This window comes from Notamacropus eugenii, chromosome 2 (assembly GCF_028372415.1).
Source record: "Notamacropus eugenii isolate mMacEug1 chromosome 2, mMacEug1.pri_v2, whole genome shotgun sequence".
NCBI classification, from domain to species: domain Eukaryota; kingdom Metazoa; phylum Chordata; class Mammalia; order Diprotodontia; family Macropodidae; genus Notamacropus; species Notamacropus eugenii.
In genome coordinates, this window is record NC_092873.1 from 214,691,338 (window position 1) to 214,713,857 (window position 22,520).

Sequence of the window (22,520 nt, forward strand, 5' to 3'; positions counted from 1 at the left end):
CAGATAATGCTCAGGTTGGGCATCCTCAGACTCAGCCTTGTTGGAGGTCCTGAGGGCTATGTCTAGATCATTGCTGAGAGCTAATTCTGACAGAGACAGTGCTAACCTCAGCTGTATTTCTCTTAAGAGGGAACTCTTTCCCCTTTAGCCTATGAGTTTGCAAAATGTTTTATGTACCACCTCCACTCCTCCAGTCCCTTCTGCTTGTTTTCATTTTTCCTTCATTGTGGCTGAACAAAGTCTATGTCTGCCACGTCTTATGGGATGAGGGTTGAGTTCAGGCCGAATCATTCTCATGGGTGGGAATGGACAGGGAACCCTACAGTTAGACATTGAAGCATAAGCCTGCTCATTTCTTGTGTTCACTGTGTCCCACATGTGGATTTATTTGGAGGATGGGGTCACCAGTCACTAATTGGGAACTGTAGATATTTAAGTCTTATGATGTAATTTCATGAGGTTTTTATCTTCTGTGGAATTTTTATGTAATGATATGGTAGATTAGCTTTAGTTACTCTATATCTGACACAGAATCCAGTTGCTTATTAAGCATCTGCTAGGTTCTGAGCACTGTGATAACACAGTAAATGAAATAGTCCGTACTCTCAAGGACCCAATAATCTATCTTGCTGGTCACATGATACATTTAGGATGCTTTCTTGCTTCCTTTTGACAGTATTTTTTTATGTAATTATATGAATCCCAAGAAGGAAGTAGTAATCATCATCAGTTTTGACAAATCTTAGGAAGTTTTCCATGTGTCTCAGATTCATGCTCTAGGAAAGATGAAACCTCTTTGTTAAAGGTCATGAAGACAAAGAACTGCCTCATTACCCCTCAACTGGTAATAAAAGAGAAAAATGTTATTTTTTTAAAATGGAAGATAGTCCAAGTTAAGAGAACAAAAAAAAGAATCCACAAAGTGTACAGGGCTATTTGCAAACTAGAATTTAAGTGGGCCAAAAAAAAAAATTCAAGGATTATTTTCTAAGAAGTTATTTAAATAGATTACAGAGAAGAAGCCATCTGTTGAATCGATGAGAGTACTATATTGATGTATCCAGCAATATGAAAAAGCAGATAGCAAAAGACAGAATTAGTTGCTTGACATCTTTACTACTAAGGAAGGTATAAAAAGACAGTCTCAAATATCTTTTCAAACAGGGTCATTAAAGGTATTAGATCAAATAGTACCGCATATGCAAGATATTCTAGAACTTTGTAACAAAGGAGGTACATGGATAGCACCAAAAACTCCGGAACTTTTAGTCACTTTACCAGCTGACTGGTAGTTTGCTGATGTGAACCTGGTGCATAAGAAAGATTTTTGGGATGTTCCTAAAACCAATTTTATACTGATGATGTTAATAAAATATGGTGGTGGTGGTGGTTGTCCTTCATTCTTGAAGAGGACCAAAATGACGTCATCATGATAAAGTGAAGTTTCAATGTGTCTGACTGTGGCTGATCAGACCAGTACAAGCTCAGAATGCTCTACCATAGGCACATATAGTCCATGTGAACATTTGGGGTGGTTACTCTGTGCTATTTCAATTCTGCTCTGCTCGTAGAGCACAGCACCTTTTCTGAACTGGGCACGCCATGCTGAGTGGTCCTGTGCCAGTATCTCCTATGTCCCACAATCAAATCCAAAGTTTTCGAGAGAGACCTTGACAGTGTCCTTGTATCACTTCTTCTGACCATCATGTGATTGCCTGACCCACATTCTCCATAAAATACTCTTTTTTGGCAAGCATATATTTTGCATTCGAACAATGTGGCCAGCCCATCGGAGTTGCACTCTCTGAAGCATAGTTTGAATGCTTAGCCTTCATAAATGTACGATAAAATATAATTTAAAATAAAGCCATCAAGCCAACCATCATAACCTGTTTGAAGAAATATAACAAGATTCTTTGGTGAGACCTCAAGCCTGATTAATCTCACAGATTTTTAATGGCAGTAAATATGTAGATGAAGGAGCTATTGGGTATAATTACTTACATTTATAAAAAGCTTTTCAAAAAATTGACTAAACTTTATAACAGTTAAATTCTATTGCATTTTCTTTTTTGGTCCTCTATGATCCTCTATTATCCAACTTTTGACTGCTCTCTTCTTCTCAATGCTGCTTCTGCCCATGGCTTCTATTTCTCTCTCAACAAGGGATCATTTATCATCTCTTGTCTGCCTCAGTTTGGTTGTCTTCTAAGGAACTGTCCTGCACTCTTCTTCTGTCTTTGTGCTCCTCACTTGATGTTGTTATTATTAGCTTCTCTGAGTTGTATTATCATCTGTGTGCCAGTGACTGCAACATTTACTTGTTTGATTTTACTCTTACCACATTGCCAGCTCCCTGCTCAATATCTCCACCTGGGGCATCTCTTCGCTGTCTCAAATTCAACAAATTCAAAACAGAAATGATTCTCTTCTCCTTTTAACCCTTTGTTTAGAGCACCACTGTCCTCCTAGGCACCCAATTTCTGAACTTTACTCCTCCTTTTCAACTTTGCTCTTACTTCACCCCATAACTGCTCAGTTTCTAAGTCTTCTCATTTCTATCTCTTGAAACCATCCCCTTCTCTCTAATCACATGGCCACTACTTTAGTAGAGTCCCTCATCACCTTTACCTTCATCTATTGTAATAGCTTTCTAACTGGCTTCTCTACTTCTTCTTTCCTCCTCTCTGATCTCTAATTCATCCTCTGTGGCTGTCAAAATAATCTTTCTAAAGTATAGGGCTTAACATGTCACTCTGCTCACAAATTACTACAAGGTCCAACTTGCCTTTCCAGCCTTACTTCATATATTTGGTCTAGTCAGACTAGCAGGTTAGCTTTTTCACAGACTTGACATCCCATTTCTCCATATATTTGCCATGCCAGCCCCCATGCCAGGAATGTGCCATCTTCCTGTTTCCAGGTTTCAGAATCTTTATTTTCATTCAGGGCTTGCTTCAGATACTGCCTCCTCTGTAAAGCCTTCACTAATTTCCTGTCACTTTTTTTCTTACCTCCTGAAATTTCCCTTTAATTATAGATGTTATATCCTCTTGTAGAATATAAACTCCTTGAGTTTGGGGACTGTGCTGTTTCTGTCATTGTATCCCCAGAGCCTACTATATGGTGCTTAATAAAGGTTTGTTGAGTTTAATTTGAAGGAATTAAGGTCCATAGCAAGGCTATTGAGGTGCCATGGGTTTGTGATGGGATTTTTTGTCATGGCTTAGAGACAGGAAACAAAGGTTAAAGATAACTGGTAACTGGTTACTGCTCTCAACCATAACCATGGAATTTCCTGAGGAACATTGATGGAATAAGTCCTATTTTGTGTGTGTGTGTGTGTGTGTGTGTGTGTGTGTGTGTATGTGTATGTGCGTACACACTTATGAATGATACAGAAGAGGGGTTACAAGATAGAAAAATCTCCAGATATTAATTTTCCTAAGAAATAAAATGTCTACCAGTGGAGACAAATTGCTTGAAAATCATGTGAGGCTGTGCTAATTTTCATTGTGAGCAAGTGCAAAAGTAGTGCATTTTTGGAAAGATAATTCAAATTATTTGAGCTGAAAATGTAAATGTTATCAAAAAGGGATGAACTAGTGGATTGAGGCTCCACTCAGGAGTTTAAACCTGATCTTTGAGATTGAGGATAATAGTGCCTGTCCCATAATATGTCACTTGGTGTCATTTCCAGAAATCAAATATAGGTTTAACTAAGTTGTGGGTCTAAGTATATTAAGTTTTATGCTATTATTTTGAAAATCCTTTAGTCTAAAGTAACAAAATTGTGTGACAAGATCCACGTTCTTTGCACATTTACTAGCAATGTATTCAATTGCAGGAATAATTGCTATAAAATAAAGAGAATTTATCAGAAAATTTTATTTTTGTATTTAACCTTTCCTTGGTACAGAATTAACAAAACCTGTAAGTCATTAATTTAATTTGTTAATCTAGGAAAACAAGCATGATGGCAGAATCCTGAGGGGCTCTCAGAGAGCCCGAAGAAAAAGACGAAATGATTCCGCTGTTTTAAAACAGAGTAAGTTGATGGCAGATACAATTTACTCCTTGGTATTTTTATTAAAAGGAAAGAATTTCAACCACTTTATTTCAGTGTAGTTTTGTGTCTTATTAAGGAAGCATCCCTGTCAGCTTTTCCTTGCTAAATTATTATCTACTAAAAATTATGCGTGGAAAATTTTTAAATAAAGAATGAAAACTAAGGAGTTAACTTTCTAGAGGTCTTGAAAAAAGTATAACATCCTCCATTTTCCTCACAAATATAGCTTCTAACTCCTTACTATTTTGGAAACATGACTTTCTTTTGGTAACACCATTTTCCTCATCTCACTGAGAAAAAAAGGAGGAATTAGTGTATTTCTTGCTTTCTACTGTCATCTAGATCACTCAACACCTTTTATAACTTCATGCTCCTCCTCCATCCTCATCTGAGGACCACCAGAACACTTTCTTACTTCAGTGATTTCTCTAGTACCTGTTTTAGTATATTCCTTTCTGTCCTATTCCCTGTCTTCATTCTTGTTGACTTCAACATCTACTTGGATGACCCTTCTAATATTCTGATTTCCTTGAAATTTCCTTGTAATCCTCTACCCTGATCTGCTTTAACTACCCACCAACATAACTTCACCATAAACCTCATTACCACTTTTGAACTGCTCTACCTTTATAGAGTGCCTGAAACCCAGAACCTTCCTTTTCTTCTCACTGCCTTCTGACCTTCCACTTCTCCTGCCCATTCACTCCTGTTTCTCCTGCTTTTCACCTCCATCACTCTCATATTTATCTTCTGATCCTGGATCCCTCCCTGTTTTCCCCATCTTCAGCTCTAGCCTTTTAACTTCACTTGCTTCTTCACCTGGACCTCACACTGAGCAATTTTAATAATGCCTTTGATTGCTTGTTATGATGTGGCCCTTCCCTACCCTTCAAACCTTATTTCCCATCTGCCTGTACTACTGAATATTCTAGGCAAATTCGCAAAAGTTTTCCACTTCCACACCTTTGCTTATGCTATTCCCTCTGCCTGGAATGTTGGCTTTGCCTTGTGCTTGTGAAAATCCTACCCATCCGTCAAGGCCCAGTGGAAATGCTCTCGTCTCAGTGAGACCTTTTATAATACCTTAGCCACAGGTGCTGTCTCCTGTATTCCTACTGCACTTTGCTTATATGTCTCTGATGGCACTTAGAAATATTCTGTCTTATCAGCGGGTGTATACATTCACCATATTGTAAACTGTTTGAGGTCAAGAACCATGTTCTTAGCATTCTAATCTCCACAATCATTAACATAATGTTTTGTCCATAAATAGGTGTTTGATAAATATTTGTTGAAAAACCAGGGGTTGGTAAAGTTTATTCATATTTTTAAAAAATAAGTTAACTTTTACTTTCTTTTTAGGTTTACCTCCTAAAGGGAAGAAGGCATGGTGTTGGGCTTCCTATTTGGAGGAAGAAAAAGCTATTGCAGTGCCAACGAAACTTTTTAAAGAGGTATGTTACTCAAGTCATGGAATGATAGAACTTGAAGGATAAAAGAGGATCATAGTATTATTGAGAGCTGGAAGAAGCCTCAGAAATCACTGAATTCAATCCCTTCATTTTACAGATGGGGAAACTGAGGCCAACAAATGTTAAGCAGTTTGTCCACATAATAAATAGTAGAGAGTCAGGAGTAAAAGTGGGTCCTGATACAAAGTTCTGTGATCTTTCCCTTGTGCCAGACTACTTAGGAAAGATGTATTTAAGGGAAAAGAAAAAGTGCTTAAATGTATAGTTATCTTCTTTTTCCATGGCTGGTTTAGGAAGTATGACTCGGAATCATTTCCTTTCCAAATTTTCTACCTCAGGTTACACGACTCAGTGTTTCCCCCTCCTGTTTCCTAAATGAATAAACTATGGTCTAGCAGTACAATTTATTTTAATAGCAGAAAATTAATTTCGATTCTGAGGAGCGTCCTAATAATTAATCCAAATAGCTATAGAATTGATGCAGTCTAATCCGTACCCACTACATGATGATAATGCTGATGTGTATCGGTTAGTCAAGGGCAATTAATACGTCACCCCGGAACACACTGTAGCTAGCATTTATATAACACTTTAATGTTTGCAAAGTACTTTACAAGTATCTCATTTTTATTATCATAACAACCTTGTGAGGTAATGACTATTATTATTATCTCAATTTTACATATGGGGAAACTGAGACAGAGAGAAGTTATATTAGTAACTTCCTGACGTAGGATTTGAACTCAGATCTTCCTCACTTCGAGGCCAGCATCCTTTCTACTGTGCCATCTAGCAGGCATGCCTGTGGAATGAGAGCTCCACCTTGATCAGTATTAATCTGTCTACAGGGTAAGAGAGGAGTGGTGAAATGGAGGTCTCAAGAGCAATGAGGCTGTTGGTTAGAGGAATCAGTACTTCATTGATCTGATAACTGCAGGAAATTGTATAAGGACTTACCTGGACAGTAGAATATCCAGATTTAGCAAATAGTCATTCAACAAGCCTTTAAATTACTGTGTGCCAAGCATTGTGCCAGGCACAATATAAAAGCAAAATTGAGACAGTTTCTGCCCTCAAGGAGCGTACTTTCTACTGGCAAGGATACAATACACTTGCAGATTAGTAAATAGAAGAGTTAATCAAAAGGAATGAAAAGTGATTTTGGGTGTGGAAACACTTAAGAACCTGGGAAATCAGGAAAGGCCCCTTGAAGGAAATGCTGCTTTATGTGAGCCTTGAAGGGAGCCAAGAGTGAGGAGGCAGCACATGGATGGGTTAAGAACATGGAAATGGAAGTAGAGCAATCAGACTGGAATGTAGAGTGTGTAATATGGAGAATAATATGTAATCAACTTTCAGAGATGGGTTCTTGCCAGTTTCTTAAGGATTTAAATGTCACAGGAATTTGTATGTTATTCTGAAGGCAGTAGGGAGCCACTGAAACTTTTCATTTCAGACTATATCAAATGCTCCTTACTGGCTCTTCTATCTTGCGTTCTCATTCATTTTAGGGTATTCCTACAATAAATTTTGAGTCAGAGAATTGAGACAACTGTACAATTCAGAGCAAAAGTAAATTTGCAACTTAAACATCCAAATAATTGAGGGAAAATAGTTTTTAACCTCAATTTTCTACTGTGTTTAGCTAGACACATTCTGATATCTAAGACAAAGTTTTTTTTTTAACATGGCTTAGAGAGAATTTAAAGATTTATTTAGATAGTTTATGCCAGAAATGGTCTTTTATGATAATATTTAAGTACTCTGATTTGAATGGGTGAGGGAACATTTAGAGACTTCAGTTTCCTTTTAGCTTTTACTGGATTGTAAATAGGTATAGGAACCATGTGATTACAGGTAATCAAGAGTTTATAAAGCATTCTACAGAGTTTGTTTTCCTTTTTCTCTTTCCCTTGTTTGTTATTTTCCCTGGGCTTTCCTGTTGGAATTATGTGAATAGTCTATGAAGTCTATGGAAATTATGACAATTAAGGAGAATTGGAATGGAATTTCATATCAGTTTTATAGTTTTGGGAGAGTAAAGAGAAATAAGCATTTAGTAAATGTGCACTGTGCTAAGTGCTCTACTAATATTACCTTATTTAGTCCTCACAACAAACCTGGGAAGTAGGTACTATTATTATCTTTATTTTACAGATAAGGAAGCTGAGACAAGTAGAGGTTATGTGACATACCCAGGATCACACAACTAGCATCTGTCTGAGGCTGTCTTCAGCTCCAGGCCCAGTACTCCATATGTCACCTAGCTGCCTCTAGACAGCCGTGTTAACAGCTTTGTGATAGTGCAATACATCTGTCTATAAGAAAGTGTTATTGATTTATTTTTCAGACATGCTCTGCTTAATATTGTTCATTGGTTCTGCAGAAATAGAGTTAGGCGAAATAGCAGTATTGTTGTTATTCAGTCATTAAACCATGCCTGACTCTTTGTGACCTCATGGACTATAGTATGCCAGGCCTACGGTGGCTGTGAATATGCTGGCATAACTCTGAATCACAAAATGCAACAGCCTTTCCACATGGAAGACAGAGTCAAAACATTTATATAAATACCAGAAAGCCAAATCCACCATAGCTCCAAAAAATCTATATACAATAACAACGCAGGGGGCACCACCATCCCCAAGCCTTCCCCTTGCTGGAGCCTTCCCACAAACCAACACTCACAGCTCGCTGCCTGCTTCCTCCCTCTCCCTCAGCTCTAACTGCTATGTTCAACTTCCTTTCAGCTCTGCTCCACCTTTCCTGCTCCATGCATTTGACAAGCTGCTCTCACCATAGATTCATGTGACTCAGGCATCCATGTGACTCAAGCAGGTCACATAGGTCTGTTACTGGATGGGAAAGATCTTCCCATTATGCAAAAATACATTAACAACATACCATCTTATCCTCTGCTGTCCCCTTTTCCTTTTGCCTTCAGTTCCTCCCACCCTTTTTATTGACTATGAGGGCTACTCCATTTCCGGTAAGGGATTCCATTTGAATACACTGACACCCAAGATGTCAAAGTTCAACCTTTCCATCTCCTGTTTGTCCAAATCCAGTTTATCTTGCTTCATAGATCTTATATTCCAGGTTCCAAGACAATATTGATCTTAACAGCATCAGGCTTTCCTTTTGTCACCAGACATGCCTGCCACTGAGCTTCCTTTCAGCTTTGGCCCAGCTACTTCATTAACACTAGAGCTACTGGTGGTTGTCCTCCACTCTTTCCCAGTACCATGTCAGACACTTTCCACCCTAAGGGGCTCATGTTCCTGTCATATCTCTTATCATTTTAATACTGCCTATGGGGTTTTCTTGGAAAAGATACTGGAGTGGTTTGATATTTCCTTCTCCAGTAGATCACCTTTTGTCCGAACTTTGACTATGACCTGTCTGCTGTCTTAGATAACCATGTATGGCATAGCTCGTAGTTTTATTGAGCTTTGTAAGCCCCTCTGCTATGACAAGGTATTGATCTAGGAGGGGAAATAACAGTATAGGGGACAGCATTGTTGATGAGAGAAGTGTTCCTGGGCAGCTAAATTCAGATGATAAAAGTTTAGAGTTGATCTTTGCAGAATCTGTAGGCTTGATCTGAATGGGGGTAGATGAGGCTCAGCCTTGTTGGACTAGGCTACTTAATTTGGGATTTAAGCAGAGGGAGAGAAAGTGGCAGGCACATCTGTGGATGTTAAAATGGAAAAATAAGAGGCTATATTTTGTGAAGGGGGTTTTGGTTGTGGATTCCCATAGCATCTTTGATTTGGCAGGAAAACGAGTCTCATTCTCTGGGAAAGGGTAATGGAGGAATTGTGACAAAGGCTTTGTATGCCCTGGGATGTGGAAGCAGGTACAGCAGGCGAGGTAATGATATCATTGAAGAAAAAAAGAGAGGGTGTTGAGGATTACTGGCTATGGCCTTTAGGACATTGGAGGAAACTTAGATTGGGAATCCCTATCACATTTTTGGTGGGATATGTATTTCATACCATTGTGGTATGGTGCAGGTTCAGAATAAAAGAAATATTTACCAGGGGAAACAAACTGATTTCATACCTTTTTGTGAAAGGTGGGTTATAAATTTTAAAGATCTGTTACTTTATAACAGCCAAAAAATTATGTAAACTATATAGTAGGGTGTTTTATTGTTACAGTGGGCCTTTGTTAAATGAGATTTTTTCAGAGCACTATTACTCAGGGTACACATTATGAAATTATTTGAAAACAGTAAACTGAAAATAAAGATGTAAAGTTTGTTTTTGTATAGGAGCTTGTGCTCCTGGCATAAATTACTTATGAACGTTATTTGCCAGATAGTAAATCTGAGATGTGGCATGTGGAATTGTAAATAGTAGAGATTAGCAAACGTTAGGTTAAGTACATCCATAACAATATAATTTGCTTAAAAATAATATCAAATTACATAAACTTTAGTAAACTTTCACTTCATAATTAACTAGTGCATTTTGTCAGAAGACCTCTTCCTTTATAAGCAATTCTACTGTGATTTTTATGTCGTTTATAAAATTTTCTTCCAGTATTTCATGTTGTTATTAGATTTTAGCATTAAATGGTTAACTTTCTACTGTTTGTGTATTTATCTTTACCCATATATCTTATCAGTTTATTGCTTAAAAACATTTATTCTAGATACTAAATTCCCAAATGATTTTTTTCTGGATGATGTCTTATGAAAGTGACTGTTAAATTCTTTCACTTTTTTATCCTAAAGCACAGTAGCAATTTTGAAATCCTAAAACTGTTGTCATTTTATTTTCTAGTACCAGTCTTTTCCCTATAACAAAAATGGATTCAAAGTTGGAATGAAGTTAGAAGGTGTGGACCCTGAACACCAGTCATTGTACTGTGTTCTCACTGTTGCTGAGGTAAAGACAGTTTAATTCTGTGATTTTTTTTTTAGTAAAAGAGCTTATAACTGTGAAGCTGGAAAGGATTCTAAAATAGTAAATTCATATGAATGATATATCAGCTGTATATCTATTTTTTAGTTTTTTAGAGTAGACATTATAGGATTCATAAGTAAAAGATTTCAGCCTTAAAAAACATACTTCATTACACAGAGTATCACTATTTATAATTGAGTAATATTGTTTCTCTCCTGGATTCTTCCTTCTTTCTCCTTTTGATGGGTTTATCCTTTAAAAATCTTCTCTTTGAAAGAACTATGGAATTGGATTGCAGAATGAAGCAGACCATTTTCTTTTATATTATGTTTTGTTTTGATTTGTTTTATGATTTCTTCCATTCATATTAATTCTTTTATGCAACATGACAAGGGGCAAAAGGAATTTAATAGGAATGTATGTGTAGAACCTATATAAAATTATGTGCCATCTCAGGGAGGAAGTGGGGAAAGGGGGGAAGAGAGGGGGAAAAATCCAAGGTATATGGAAGTGATTGTAGAACACTGAAAACAAATAAAACAATTTAATAAAAAATAAATCTTCTCTTTTATGTAATTATATTCAAGCAATATTGTCATTGTCTCCCCAAAATCGGTAAAGTTCATCTCATGTAAGTGTATTTACTTTGGTTTCTAAAGACCAAACTATTCTTTCAGTTAATTATTTGAAAAGGCTTGGCTATTTTAGAAAAGCAGTACAATGTCATATGACGCTTGTTAGAAGCAAAGTCAGTTAATGATGGTTCAATACAGACATATTTCTAGATTTTCTGAATTATAGGTAGAAGACTTAGGTTTATACAAGATAATATTGCTGTTACTTGTAAATTCAGCCAATGGATGATTTTTCAATGGTACCCCCTTTTTGAACTAAAAAGAGGGACTCAAGTATCAATATTTTAATTACTGTGTCTTCTTTGGATTCAGATAGTTTTATTACATATCCTCAAATTGCCCACCCTTTTCTCAAGTTGTCTTTTTTTCTTTTTCTATGACAATTCATAGGTTCATATATTTAAAGTTGGAAAGGACATCAGAATCCATCTAGTTCAGTCTCTTCCTTTTATAGATTAAAAAAACAACCTAAGACTCAAGGAGATTAAGTGACTTGCTAACAAATATGAGAAGTAAGTGTCAGACTCAGGATTTGAACCCATCTTTTCCTTATGTAGGCTTTAACATTCTTTATTTGTTAGACAGAACCAGTTCTTCATTTCAGAAAATCCATATTTCCTAGGTTTACAATAGATAAAAACCTTTTCTAGTCCTCTATAAGGTGAAGAGGAGATTTGACTAGTTCCTCCAGATAGATATATCCAAGCCACATATCTCTTAGTAATTGCTGTCTCTTAAAAAAATGCAAAACCTCCCATTATCTAGACACTTCATGGAGGGTGTCTCTAAATATCTACTGGAGGAGATTCAGTCTGCCCTGATTAAGCTGGCCATTTGTACTGGTAACTTGAAAGGAATGGAGATAGACAGAACGTCTCTATCTTTATTTTCTCATGGGAGAAACCCTAAATCCTTTTTCACCTTGCATAAGTGTGCGTCATTACCCCCAATGCATATTCACCAGAGCCTAGCTCTGTTTAGTACAACCTTGGCCCAGAGTTTTTATAATGCCATTTATTTTTCTTTAACCAAAGTGATTTTATTAGCATAGGCTGCATATTCATATGTGGCATAAGATTATATTTTAACTTGGCTGTATTGTGGAAGTTAACATTTTGAATTTATAATATTATCAACTAATATTCTTTTCCATGTTTCAGGTTTGTGGCTATAGGGTAAAGCTTCACTTTGACGGCTATCCTGATTGTTATGACTTCTGGGTAAATGCTGATGCTTTAGACATTCATCCAGTTGGATGGTGTGAAAAAACTGGCCACAAGCTTCATCCACCAAAAGGTATCATTACACTTTGGTTTACTATTATTACTAGTTATTATTACTATTAATTTTGTTGATATTGCTTGTTTTTATATTCTCATTTCCAAATATATCCCTTCACTCTCCTACCCATTGAATGCTCCCCTATATCAAAGAATAAAAAAGAAAAGAAAGAAAAATTCAACAAAAGTAATCACAATATCAATTGAGTCTGATGTTTTATGTAAAATCACAAGCCTAACCTCCTCCAACCCTCCCCCCCACCCCCCCATCTCTGCCAAGAAGTAAAGTGAAGCGTTTTCTCATTTGGGGGTGGAGTAGGGCATTTCTTTAGGATTTTAAATTGAGTATGACTCCACCTATTTAGATAATACTAATTTGGAATTCATAACAATAAAACATGATAATTCAGATGGTGTAAGCTTAGATTTATATTTTAGCATGAAAAAAGTTTATTAAATAAATTGTGATTCAGACAAAATGTTTTAAAGTATTTGTTAAACTTTATATTCTTTGTTTGAGTCCATTGTTTTAGCCAGTTGATATCTTTTGGAAATCTGATTCTATTTTCCAGTTTTTAACTATCTTCAGTTTTCTCCCAACTGAAAATTTAATAAACGTCATCTATGCCTCCATGAAAGTCATTAACCAAAATATTAAACAGAACATGGCCTAAGATGTCAGCAGACTAAACCAAAGATCAACCAGCTGGTTTGTTACCTAGCAGAATAAAGCATTTATTAAGCATTTGCTATATATATTAGGCATTAATGTTAAGTGCTGAGGGTAAGACATAAACAAGTAAGGAAGAAAATCCCTAAGATTCTTATGGGGAAAAAGTGGGAATGATGGTGAGAGTAGAGGCAGTATGGTGTGGAGTTATCTGAGAAATGATGTGGGACACGTAAATCTGGGCAAGAGAAGGTGAGAGCTGTCACAGCACAGGGTGTTCCAGGGATGGAATCCAAGGTTCTGGGGGGAATATGTGGGCATGATGGCTGGACTATATGATATGATAAGAGCTGAGAAATTTCCATCAGAATTCTACGTAGTTGAAGTATAACACATGACAGTGTTGTAAATGTTCTGGACAGTTGTTTTTTTTATCACTTTATCTCGGATATGAATAATTAAATTGTAATTTGTTCAGCTGAATTAAAAACTCCTTCACAGTCCATTGTGGCTAGCATAACAGTGCACAGAGTAGTTGTTTATGCTTGTTTATTTTCTCAAAGCAGTGTGTGTGTGTGTGAGTGTGTGTGTGTGTGTGTGTGTGTGTGTTTGTATGTGTGTGAAGATAGGTCTTTAAGGAATTTACCAAAAATATCAGCCTCAAATAATAAAGACTTTTATTACCTTGACATGTTTAGAAGTTCATAAGTTATCTGAATTAGTGCCAGGTGCTTAAGGAAAGAACTGCATAAGGATTTCCCATTTGTATTTTTAGTTAAATCCACTTATATCTGATCTCATCACTCATAAGAAACTGACTTCTTTAAAATGACCAACGATCTCTTAATTTTCAAACCCACAGATCTTCTTCTCAGGCTTTATCCTTCTTGACTTCTTTGTAGGCTTTGACACTTTTGATCCCCTTCTCCTACATATTCTCTCCTCCCTATATATTCAAAACACTGCTTTTCTGTTGGTTCTGTTTTTAAATTCAAAGAGGTGAAAAGGTGAGATGAAAATGGTTGCCAAGACTTAGCAATTCTACCCTTGCAACATTCCTTGTGTACAGTCCTTCCCCCATCCATCACACCAGTTCAGACCTTCCTCATCTCTGGCCAGGACTAATTTACCTCCATGCCTCTTGTCTCCCTTCTATCCAAACCATATTCCACACATTATTCCTAAAGCACAGGTCTGCCATGTCCCTTGCTTACCCAAGAAGTAGCAATGGTTCAGTGTTTCTTCTAAGATCAAAGACAACCTATTCTTTTTTGGATCTAAAGCCATTCTGGTTTCAAATCTGGCTTCCTCTACCAGTTTGTCATTCCCCTTCACACACTTTATTTTGTACTCTGCCCAAACCTGCCTACTTGCTATCACTCTCGTGACATTTCGTTATCAGTCTTCATGACTTTGCCCAAGAGAAAAACAAGCCTGGAATACTCTGTTTCCTTCCTTCCTGCTTTTTCTCATTCAAAGTTTAGCTCAAGCGCCACCTCCTTTGTGAAGACCCTTCCTTTCACTGTTAAAGCCTCTTCCCTCCCTCAAATTGCCTTGCATTCACTTTGCTTTTATTTATATTTACTTACATATATAATTACTAATTTCCTTGAATTATTCTAATCTTCTTGAGGACAGTGACTGCTTTATTTTTATCTTGTTATCAGTGCTTAGCACAGTGACTGGCCCATGACAAATGTTTGTTGATTAATTGATTGATTAATATACGGCATCATTTCAGAATCATTTTTGTTTTTCATTTCATTATCTGAAAAGATGAGGTGAAAGTGGCTTGCTTAGTGGAGTGGTTCCTGAGAGTCAGGAAAGGATTACTAAATTAAACTGCAGTTTAGTCTTTTTTATAGAGCAAAATTTTCTTGTAAATAAAAAGGAAACAACTCAAATTCCAAATCCTGTTGTCAGAAAACAGTCTTCTCCTCTCTGTTCTCAAGGCTACCACCCTAGGAGAGGCTATCTTAGCCAACTACTCCAAATAGTAGGTACTCCCACTTGCACCCAATCTCCCTGCCATCTCATATTTCATAATCTGTCAACCTACTTCTTTACTTTTTTGGTGTAGTCAAGTCATTCCTCTGCTTAAAAATGGTTAATGCCTTTATCCAAAAGATAGTTTAAAAAAATACCTAGCATTTATATAGTACTTCAAGTTTGCAAAGTGCTTTATTATTATTATTATCTCATCTGATCTTCCCAGCAACCCTGGGAGATAGGTGCTATTACTATACCCCATTTATAGATGAGGAAGCTAAGGCAAAGAGAGGTTCAGTGGTTTGTCAAGGATCACACAGCAAAGTAAGTATCTGAGGCTAGAGCTGAACTTAGGGCTTCCTGACTCCAGACTCATTGCTGACTATTCCACCTACCTACCTCAAAAATTTGTACATAAATCTAATTTTTAATAAATTGAAATTTATTAAGGAAACATTACTTAATGAAAACTTGTCAATAATTTTTTTTAAGACAATCCTTTTACAAAACAAATTAATCACCTTTCATTGATCTGTTTTATAAATTTTCCCTTGTAAGTCTTAAAAAGAGAGCACATTTGAATGAAACCATTTTATAGCATTATACTTCCTCTTTATTCAGCTATTTCATATGTTTTTTTCTAATGGATTTTGCATTCCCAGTGTAGTGCCAACAGGCTTTTCTATTTTTAAATTCAAAGAGTTGATATTCTCTTATTACTTAGTGTCAAAAGGGTGGGTTACTAAATCTCTGTTTTTGTTGGGGGGACGTCTGTCTGAAGACTATTAATAATTGCTTAACAGGCCCTTCCTTCTTAATAGAAAAAGTAATGAAAGAATGATAACTACACAAAGCTAAACTAAAACATGTGGAAAAGAAAAAAATAAATGGAAGAAAGGTGTGAACTTTTAGATAAAATTAATATTTGTACATAGGGAACATTAAAATAGAAAAAACACTGAAGTTTTGTTGTTGTTTTTCCTGTAACCTTGCTTTCTGAACATTAATAGAAGTAGAAGTGCCCATACTGGCAGGAAAAATAAAGTGAAATAGCCAATTTCCTTTTTTAGGAAATGCTCACTTCAGTGGTATTAGAACATCAAGCCAAGAACCTTTACCCATAGCACTTAAGAAACATGTATATTGGATGCATTTTGTTAGGTTTGAGCTGGCCACTCTTGTAATAGTAGACTATAAACATTCGTGACTCAGTGAATAAAGGGATGGGCCTAGAGTCAGGAAGACCTGAGTTCACATCTGACTTACTAGTTGTGTGACCTGAACAAGTCACATAACCTCTGTCTGCCTCAGTTTCCTTCTCTATAAAATGGGGATTATAATAGCGTTGACCTTCCAGGGTTACTGTGAGTATAAATTATATAATACTTGTAAAGTGCTTTGCAATCCGTAAAGTGCTATAGAAATGCTAGCTTTTATTATAATACATTTTTAAATGGCTTTTTTTTTTTTAGCATTCTACTAGTTTCTGTATTGAGCAAATTATTTTCTAAACATAGAAAAAATTGGCTGGTGCAGTACCTTGTATATAATAAGAGCTTAATAAAAACTTGTTAGCCAACATACAAACATCCCCCCAGTAAACTGTAGGCCTTCATTCTTCCTCTTCAATAAGCTTTTGCTGGGCAATTGCTCATAAAACTAATGAAAAGCTTATAAAAATGACAGTTATACCATTACTACCTTTACTATTCTTCTTTGTAGCTGTCTAGAATGAGAAAAAACACATTTGGAGCAAATATTAAACCGTATGTTTGGTTCTACTTATTTTGTGTAGGAAAACCCATGGTTGAAATGAAATTATTGTGTGTTGTTTAACATTTCGATTTTTAAAATTCCATTGGCATGTGTGGCTTGAGGTGTGTTAAAGTGGAAGGTAATATTGAAAATAAATGAAGCTTTGTTTTTTTTTTAGAGAGGAGTGAGAGAGAGAGAGAGAAAGAAAGAGAGAGAGAGAGAGAGAGAGAGAGAGAGAGAGAGAGAGAGTGTGTGTGTGTGTGTGTGTGTAATCATAATGAAAAGAATGGTAGACTTGAAGTCAGAAGAGATGTGGGTCATTACTAGCAGAATAATATAGGCAATTCACTTAATCTTTCTAGCTTTATTTTTCTAATCTGTATAGTGGGGTTAATATTAATAATACCTGTAATATCACTTGGTTAAATCAGACAACATACATAAAAAAGCACTTGGCTAACTTTAAAACCATAATTTTAATTAATTGAAGATTAATTGAAGAAAATTTTGAATCTAATTTTGTAAAATAAATTTAATTCATCTGAACATATTTTTAGGATATAAGGAAGAGGAATTCAATTGGCAGACATACCTTAAGACATGCAAAGCACAAGCTGCTCCAAAGTCCTTATTTGAAAATCAAAATACTGTAAGTATTTGTCAGTGTATCTTCTAATGGAGATCGATAATGTGTTTTCTAGAACAAGATGCTCAGAAATCATAGCAAGGAACTGTGACGACTTTCATTGCTTAATGTTTAGTTAATATGAGAGATACAGTAATCTTCCTGAATAAAGTTTTGCAATTACAGTTTTATGTTGAAAAGTGTGTGCGAAGGCAATATACCACAGGTCCCTGGTGCCTTTTCTACCAGTAAAATATCCATGAATTTGTAGAATCCTATATGAACAACAACTTAAGTTCACTAGGATATTCTTGTTCTTATATCTCTTATATGCATGCTAACTGTGGTATCTGTTAATTCAGTCTTGATTATATTCATGATGAATCTAGGATAACAGTCAGTTCAGTCAATGTGGGGAGGCACAGTGGTTGGTGCTGGGAACACAGAGACAAGCAAGGCAGCCCCTGTTCTTCAGGAGCTTGCGTTCTTCTGGTGATACAGTTATTAAGAGATCAGTAAATACAAGGTAATTTGAGGAGAAAGAGAGCTCTGATCACCGATGGGGCCGGGAATGGCATGGAAGAAGAGGCAGCACTTGATCCAGCTAGAAAGCAGTTAAGGATTCAGAGAGGAAGGAAAGGAGGGAGAGTGTTGCACACATAGGGGACAGTCTTCATAAAGGCATAGAGACAGGAAAATGGGATGCCGTTTTGTAGACCAGGTTGGCTTGAACAGATTGCATGGAGAATGACTGCTGGAACCAGATTGTAGGGAGTTTTAAGTGCCAGTATTAGGCATTTGTGATTTATCCTAGAGGTAGTAGGGAGCTAGGGAAGATTGTGTTCAGGGGAGTGTCAATTTTGGCAGCTGTGTGGAGTGTGATTTGGAGAGGAAATGTCTGGAAACATGGAAGTATGTCAGTTTGAAAGCTGTTAAGCTATTCTGCTTGAGAGGAGATGAGGACTTAGAGTTGAATCTGTAAGTGTGAGAAAGGGATAGATAGATGCAAGAGCTGTTATAGAAGTGGTCGTGGTAAGACTTGCCAACAGATTAGAGGAAGATACTGAGGGAGAGGGAAAAGACAAAGAGGACTTTGAAATTGTGAACATGAGTGGCTAGGGGTTGGTGGCTGATGCTTTTAATGGTGATTGAGAGTATGGAGGTGAGACAGATTTAAGAGGATAATAACTTCTGTTTGGATGTGTTGGCTGTGTGAAAAAGACATCGAGGTGGAGCTATCCAGCAAGCAGTTAGGTGGGAATAGTGTATAGGAAAGAGATGAAGGTGATTTTCTAAAACAATAGATTGCAAGGTGTTGCTCTGCATTGTGTTAGAGGTATTTCCCACATTGGAGATTCCTTGTACCACCGAAATCACAGTTCTAGTCCCATGTAGATTTGGATATCTTCTGTACAGAGGTAATTAGTTGAACCAATGAAATCACCAAAATTGAGTATAGATAGAAAAGAAAAGAAGGTTTAAGACAGAGTCTGAGAGAATGCCCATGCTTAGGGAATGGGAGATAAACAACAAAGGAGTGCTTGAACAGGTAGGAAGAGAGCCAGGAAAGAGCACTGTCATGGAAGCGTCTGCAATATCAATAGTTGCACAGAGGTCAAGTAGACTTTAGACTGAAATCACTAAGAACCTTCAAGAGAGCAGTTTCTATCAAGTGATATACTTGGAAGCCAGATGGGGATGTGCTGAGAAGTGATTGCAAGTGGAGATAATAGAAGCAGTCAGTATAGATGATGTATTGTGAAAGGGAAGAAGAGATATAGGATGATAGCTTGAGGGCTATGTGAAAGCTTTTTAAGGCTTGTGGAAACATTTACACTTTTATAAGCAGCTTGAGAAGGAAAGGAACCATACATATGGAAATATTGAAGTTGAGTGAGCAAGATAGACTGAGGTCACTGCAGGAATGATGGACCAGGCAAACAGAGAGATGAGCGGGACTTGGAGGTTGCAGTGAAAAATAAAGAAGTTTAGGAAAAAAAGAAAGATAGATATGAAAGGGTAAGAGTTTATAATCAGGGAGAGGAATTTGAGAATTCAAGATCATAGATATAATATAATTATGAGTATTATAACTTATAATATAGTTATCATGAATGAGAATTCATTTATTATCCTCCCTGTGTTGGATGAGATGGAATGATAGTGTGGGTCATGGGATCCTTGTTTCGACTAGAGAATAGTCTTTAGATGTGCATAAGAATCTCCTTTTGCACTAATTGGAAGCATGGTATGGTGTAGTGAGGAGATGACTAGACCAGAGTCAGGCCTGGGCTTTCATCTTAGCTCTGATAATTACAAAGTAGGCAGCAAAGAGCAACTCAAGATCTGTGAGCCCATTTCCTTATCTATAAGAAAGAAGAATACTAATTCTTAGATAGTTTACCCTGTGGGGTCCTGTATGAAAAGGGCTTTGTGACTTTGCCACAATATAAACTGGCCTCTTGTGGAGTCCTATATTAGATGGATTGTGTCAGAGACACAATTTTCTGTCTTGTCCTTGTTTGGGTCTTGATCCTGATGCCACTTTATGGCTAACTAGCACTTTACATATAACTAACAAAAACTGAAGCGATTTGGTGCTTACATTGGAATCAGGGTATGTGAATGAGCCAGATAACTCAAAAAATATGGTTCCAGTGATCTTCCCAGTCTTTATTGTTCCTATACCCACCCCCAATAACCATTTCCCCAGCCAGCATATGGTCCACTTTAAGGATTCCTTAAGGATTTTTAAGAGGCATCAAGGAAACTTTTAACACTTTGCCAACAGTGGAACAAATTATCTGATCCAACTGATGATAGAATGATTCAAGTAGAGTCCTAGAGAAGGAATAAGAGAGGCATTTCTCAGCTCTGTGGAGCTGGAGGGAAGCCAGACTATTATAAGTGAAGATTTTCACCAAGATCACAGGCTAATTGTTGAAATGTAAATCTGGCATAGACAGCAGACACTCTTTTTTTAAACCACTGAAATCCACTTAAGTAGAAAACAGCTATGTGGAAAGATGCTGCACCATGCTTCCTGATCCCCTTTTGGTCCCTTGCCTGTGAGTTTCAACAGGGGTTTTATTCATTGTCTCATTAAATTCTTTTCACTGTTGTCCTTCAACATAATGTATACTTTTCATATAAGTGATAACTCACTCTCTTTGCTTAAATTACTTTGTGCTGCACCACTCAAAATTTATGGACAGAAATGCACAATAAATAATTTTATGACATAATTCCTTTAATAAAAACTTAGGTAGAAATGTTGCCAGGATAGCATTAGAAGTACTTCTAACGTTAGTGCCCAGTTCATCAATTCAGGTAGCATTCATTTTACATGCTTAGAGGAATATCATTAAAAAGTGCTTTGTACATTGCAGCTTCCCTAATTCTTCATTATAGTAGAAAGGATCATGAGATTTATAGCCGTAAGGGTCCTGGAGATCAACTTGTCCTACTCATTGTGGGAATAAATACTTATTTGTGCATAATGAGGTTAGAACCTGATACTTAACTTTGTCATTTCTATGATACCTGCGCATTTTTCCCCATAAGGCAAAGGAGAAGTAGTCAGCTAGAAGGTGAGAAAGGATTGAAGAATTGTATAATTGTTGTCCACGTGTCAATGCTACTATTAGGAAAGAAGCCCTATTTTCACCTTCATAAAAGATAGGAACAAAAATTTTCATTTTTACTCTTCCTTTCTCCCTCCCTCCTTCTCTCTCCTTCTCCCTCAGTCTTCTTCCCTCCTTTCCTCCCTCCTTTCCTTCCTTCTTTTTTTAAACTACAGTTTGATTTCACTGCACTAGGCTCTTCATGTTTCAAATGTTTGGTGTAGTCCTTTGGTTTACTTAAAAATGTACCTAGTTTGAATGATTTCCTATCTCAATAGCCATTTTCTACTAAAGTCAAAATATTATAGCAAGACACAGTCCTTTGTACATAGTAGATATTTTCTAAATACTTTTAATTGCATTAAATGCGGTATCTCTGGCACTGGATTGCGGTAGCCATTTGCTGTCCTTCCTGTGTAAAATTAGGCTACTAGCTGCTGAGGGTGTGCTTTTTAGGGTTTTTCTTTTCAGCAATGATGATGGATTTGAACTGATGCTTTCCCACTTGGGTACAGAGGCTGCTGGTTAAATTCTGTAGTCATGAAGCAGAAGAGTTAACCAGACCTTATGAGGCAGCAAGCCTACACCTTTAGCCTTACTAGCACCCCAATCTCACCAAATGAACTTACAAGCCGCAGATGGTAAAAATAAATATATCTTAACTCCTGGTACAACTGAAAGCTTTGGTTCAGTAACTGAGAGACCTAGTTGATTCCTGTCATGCTTTTTGAAGAGCAGCCATGCTATAAGATGAGCACCTCATTTGACCAAGCTATAAATGCACTGATCACATTGCTAGTTGATGTTAGGGGTAGTCTGGTAATTCAAGGTATATTTATTGTTAATTAAATCTGTGTTTCTGAGTAGACAGTGATCCCATCAGGTTTTCGTGTGGGAATGAAACTTGAAGCTGTAGACAAAAAGAATCCTGCCTTCATCTGTGTTGCTACAGTAACAGATATGGTGGACAATCGGTTTCTGGTGCATTTTGACAACTGGGATGAGAGCTATGACTATTGGTAAGGTGTTTTTTTCTTCTTTCTTTATTTCTATAATTTTGTTACTAGAAATTTACCTTAATCTTGTTTTTGTCAATAGCTGAATGCCATTGCTCTCTTTTTGTATTCACTTTATACCTGGAAATCCTGGGAATAGCCTGAAGTCAGAGGGACTCTCCTCACTTGGACCCTTTTGGGCACTCTTTTCCTTCCCTGTCCTGACCACTGTCTTTAATGACTCCTTTTCCCTTTTCCCCTGAGTTCTTACTCCTTACATAACCCTAGAGCTAATCTGCAGTAATAGGACTGATAAAGACAAGTGTGAGGGTAAGCTTCTGTTGCTTCCCCTCCTTTCCTCCTTGGCTGCTGGTGCTGGCTTCCCCTCTCTAGTCAGTCAGTCAATAAACATTTATTAAGAACCTACTGTGTGCCAAGCACTGTGCTTAACAGAGAAAGGTAAAAGACCGTCCCTACTCTCCAGGAGCTCACAG

At 36.9% G+C, this 22,520-nt stretch overlaps 1 protein-coding gene across 6 annotated transcripts in view; it reads left to right on the plus strand.

Moving 5' to 3' along the window:
• The window catches only part of L3MBTL3 (L3MBTL histone methyl-lysine binding protein 3), a 153,321-nt gene that overhangs the window by 44,426 nt on the left and 86,375 nt on the right, over positions 1 to 22,520 (plus strand). For all 6 annotated transcript variants that reach the window (XM_072643302.1, XM_072643307.1, XM_072643303.1 and 3 more), the window contains 6 exons: positions 3,964 to 4,048; positions 5,432 to 5,523; positions 10,332 to 10,436; positions 12,250 to 12,385; positions 17,341 to 17,432; positions 21,899 to 22,050. In XM_072643302.1, the coding sequence (XP_072499403.1) occupies positions 3,964 to 4,048; positions 5,432 to 5,523; positions 10,332 to 10,436; positions 12,250 to 12,385; positions 17,341 to 17,432; positions 21,899 to 22,050 (662 nt within the window). The remainder of the gene's footprint in view (positions 1 to 3,963; positions 4,049 to 5,431; positions 5,524 to 10,331; positions 10,437 to 12,249; positions 12,386 to 17,340; positions 17,433 to 21,898; positions 22,051 to 22,520) is intronic.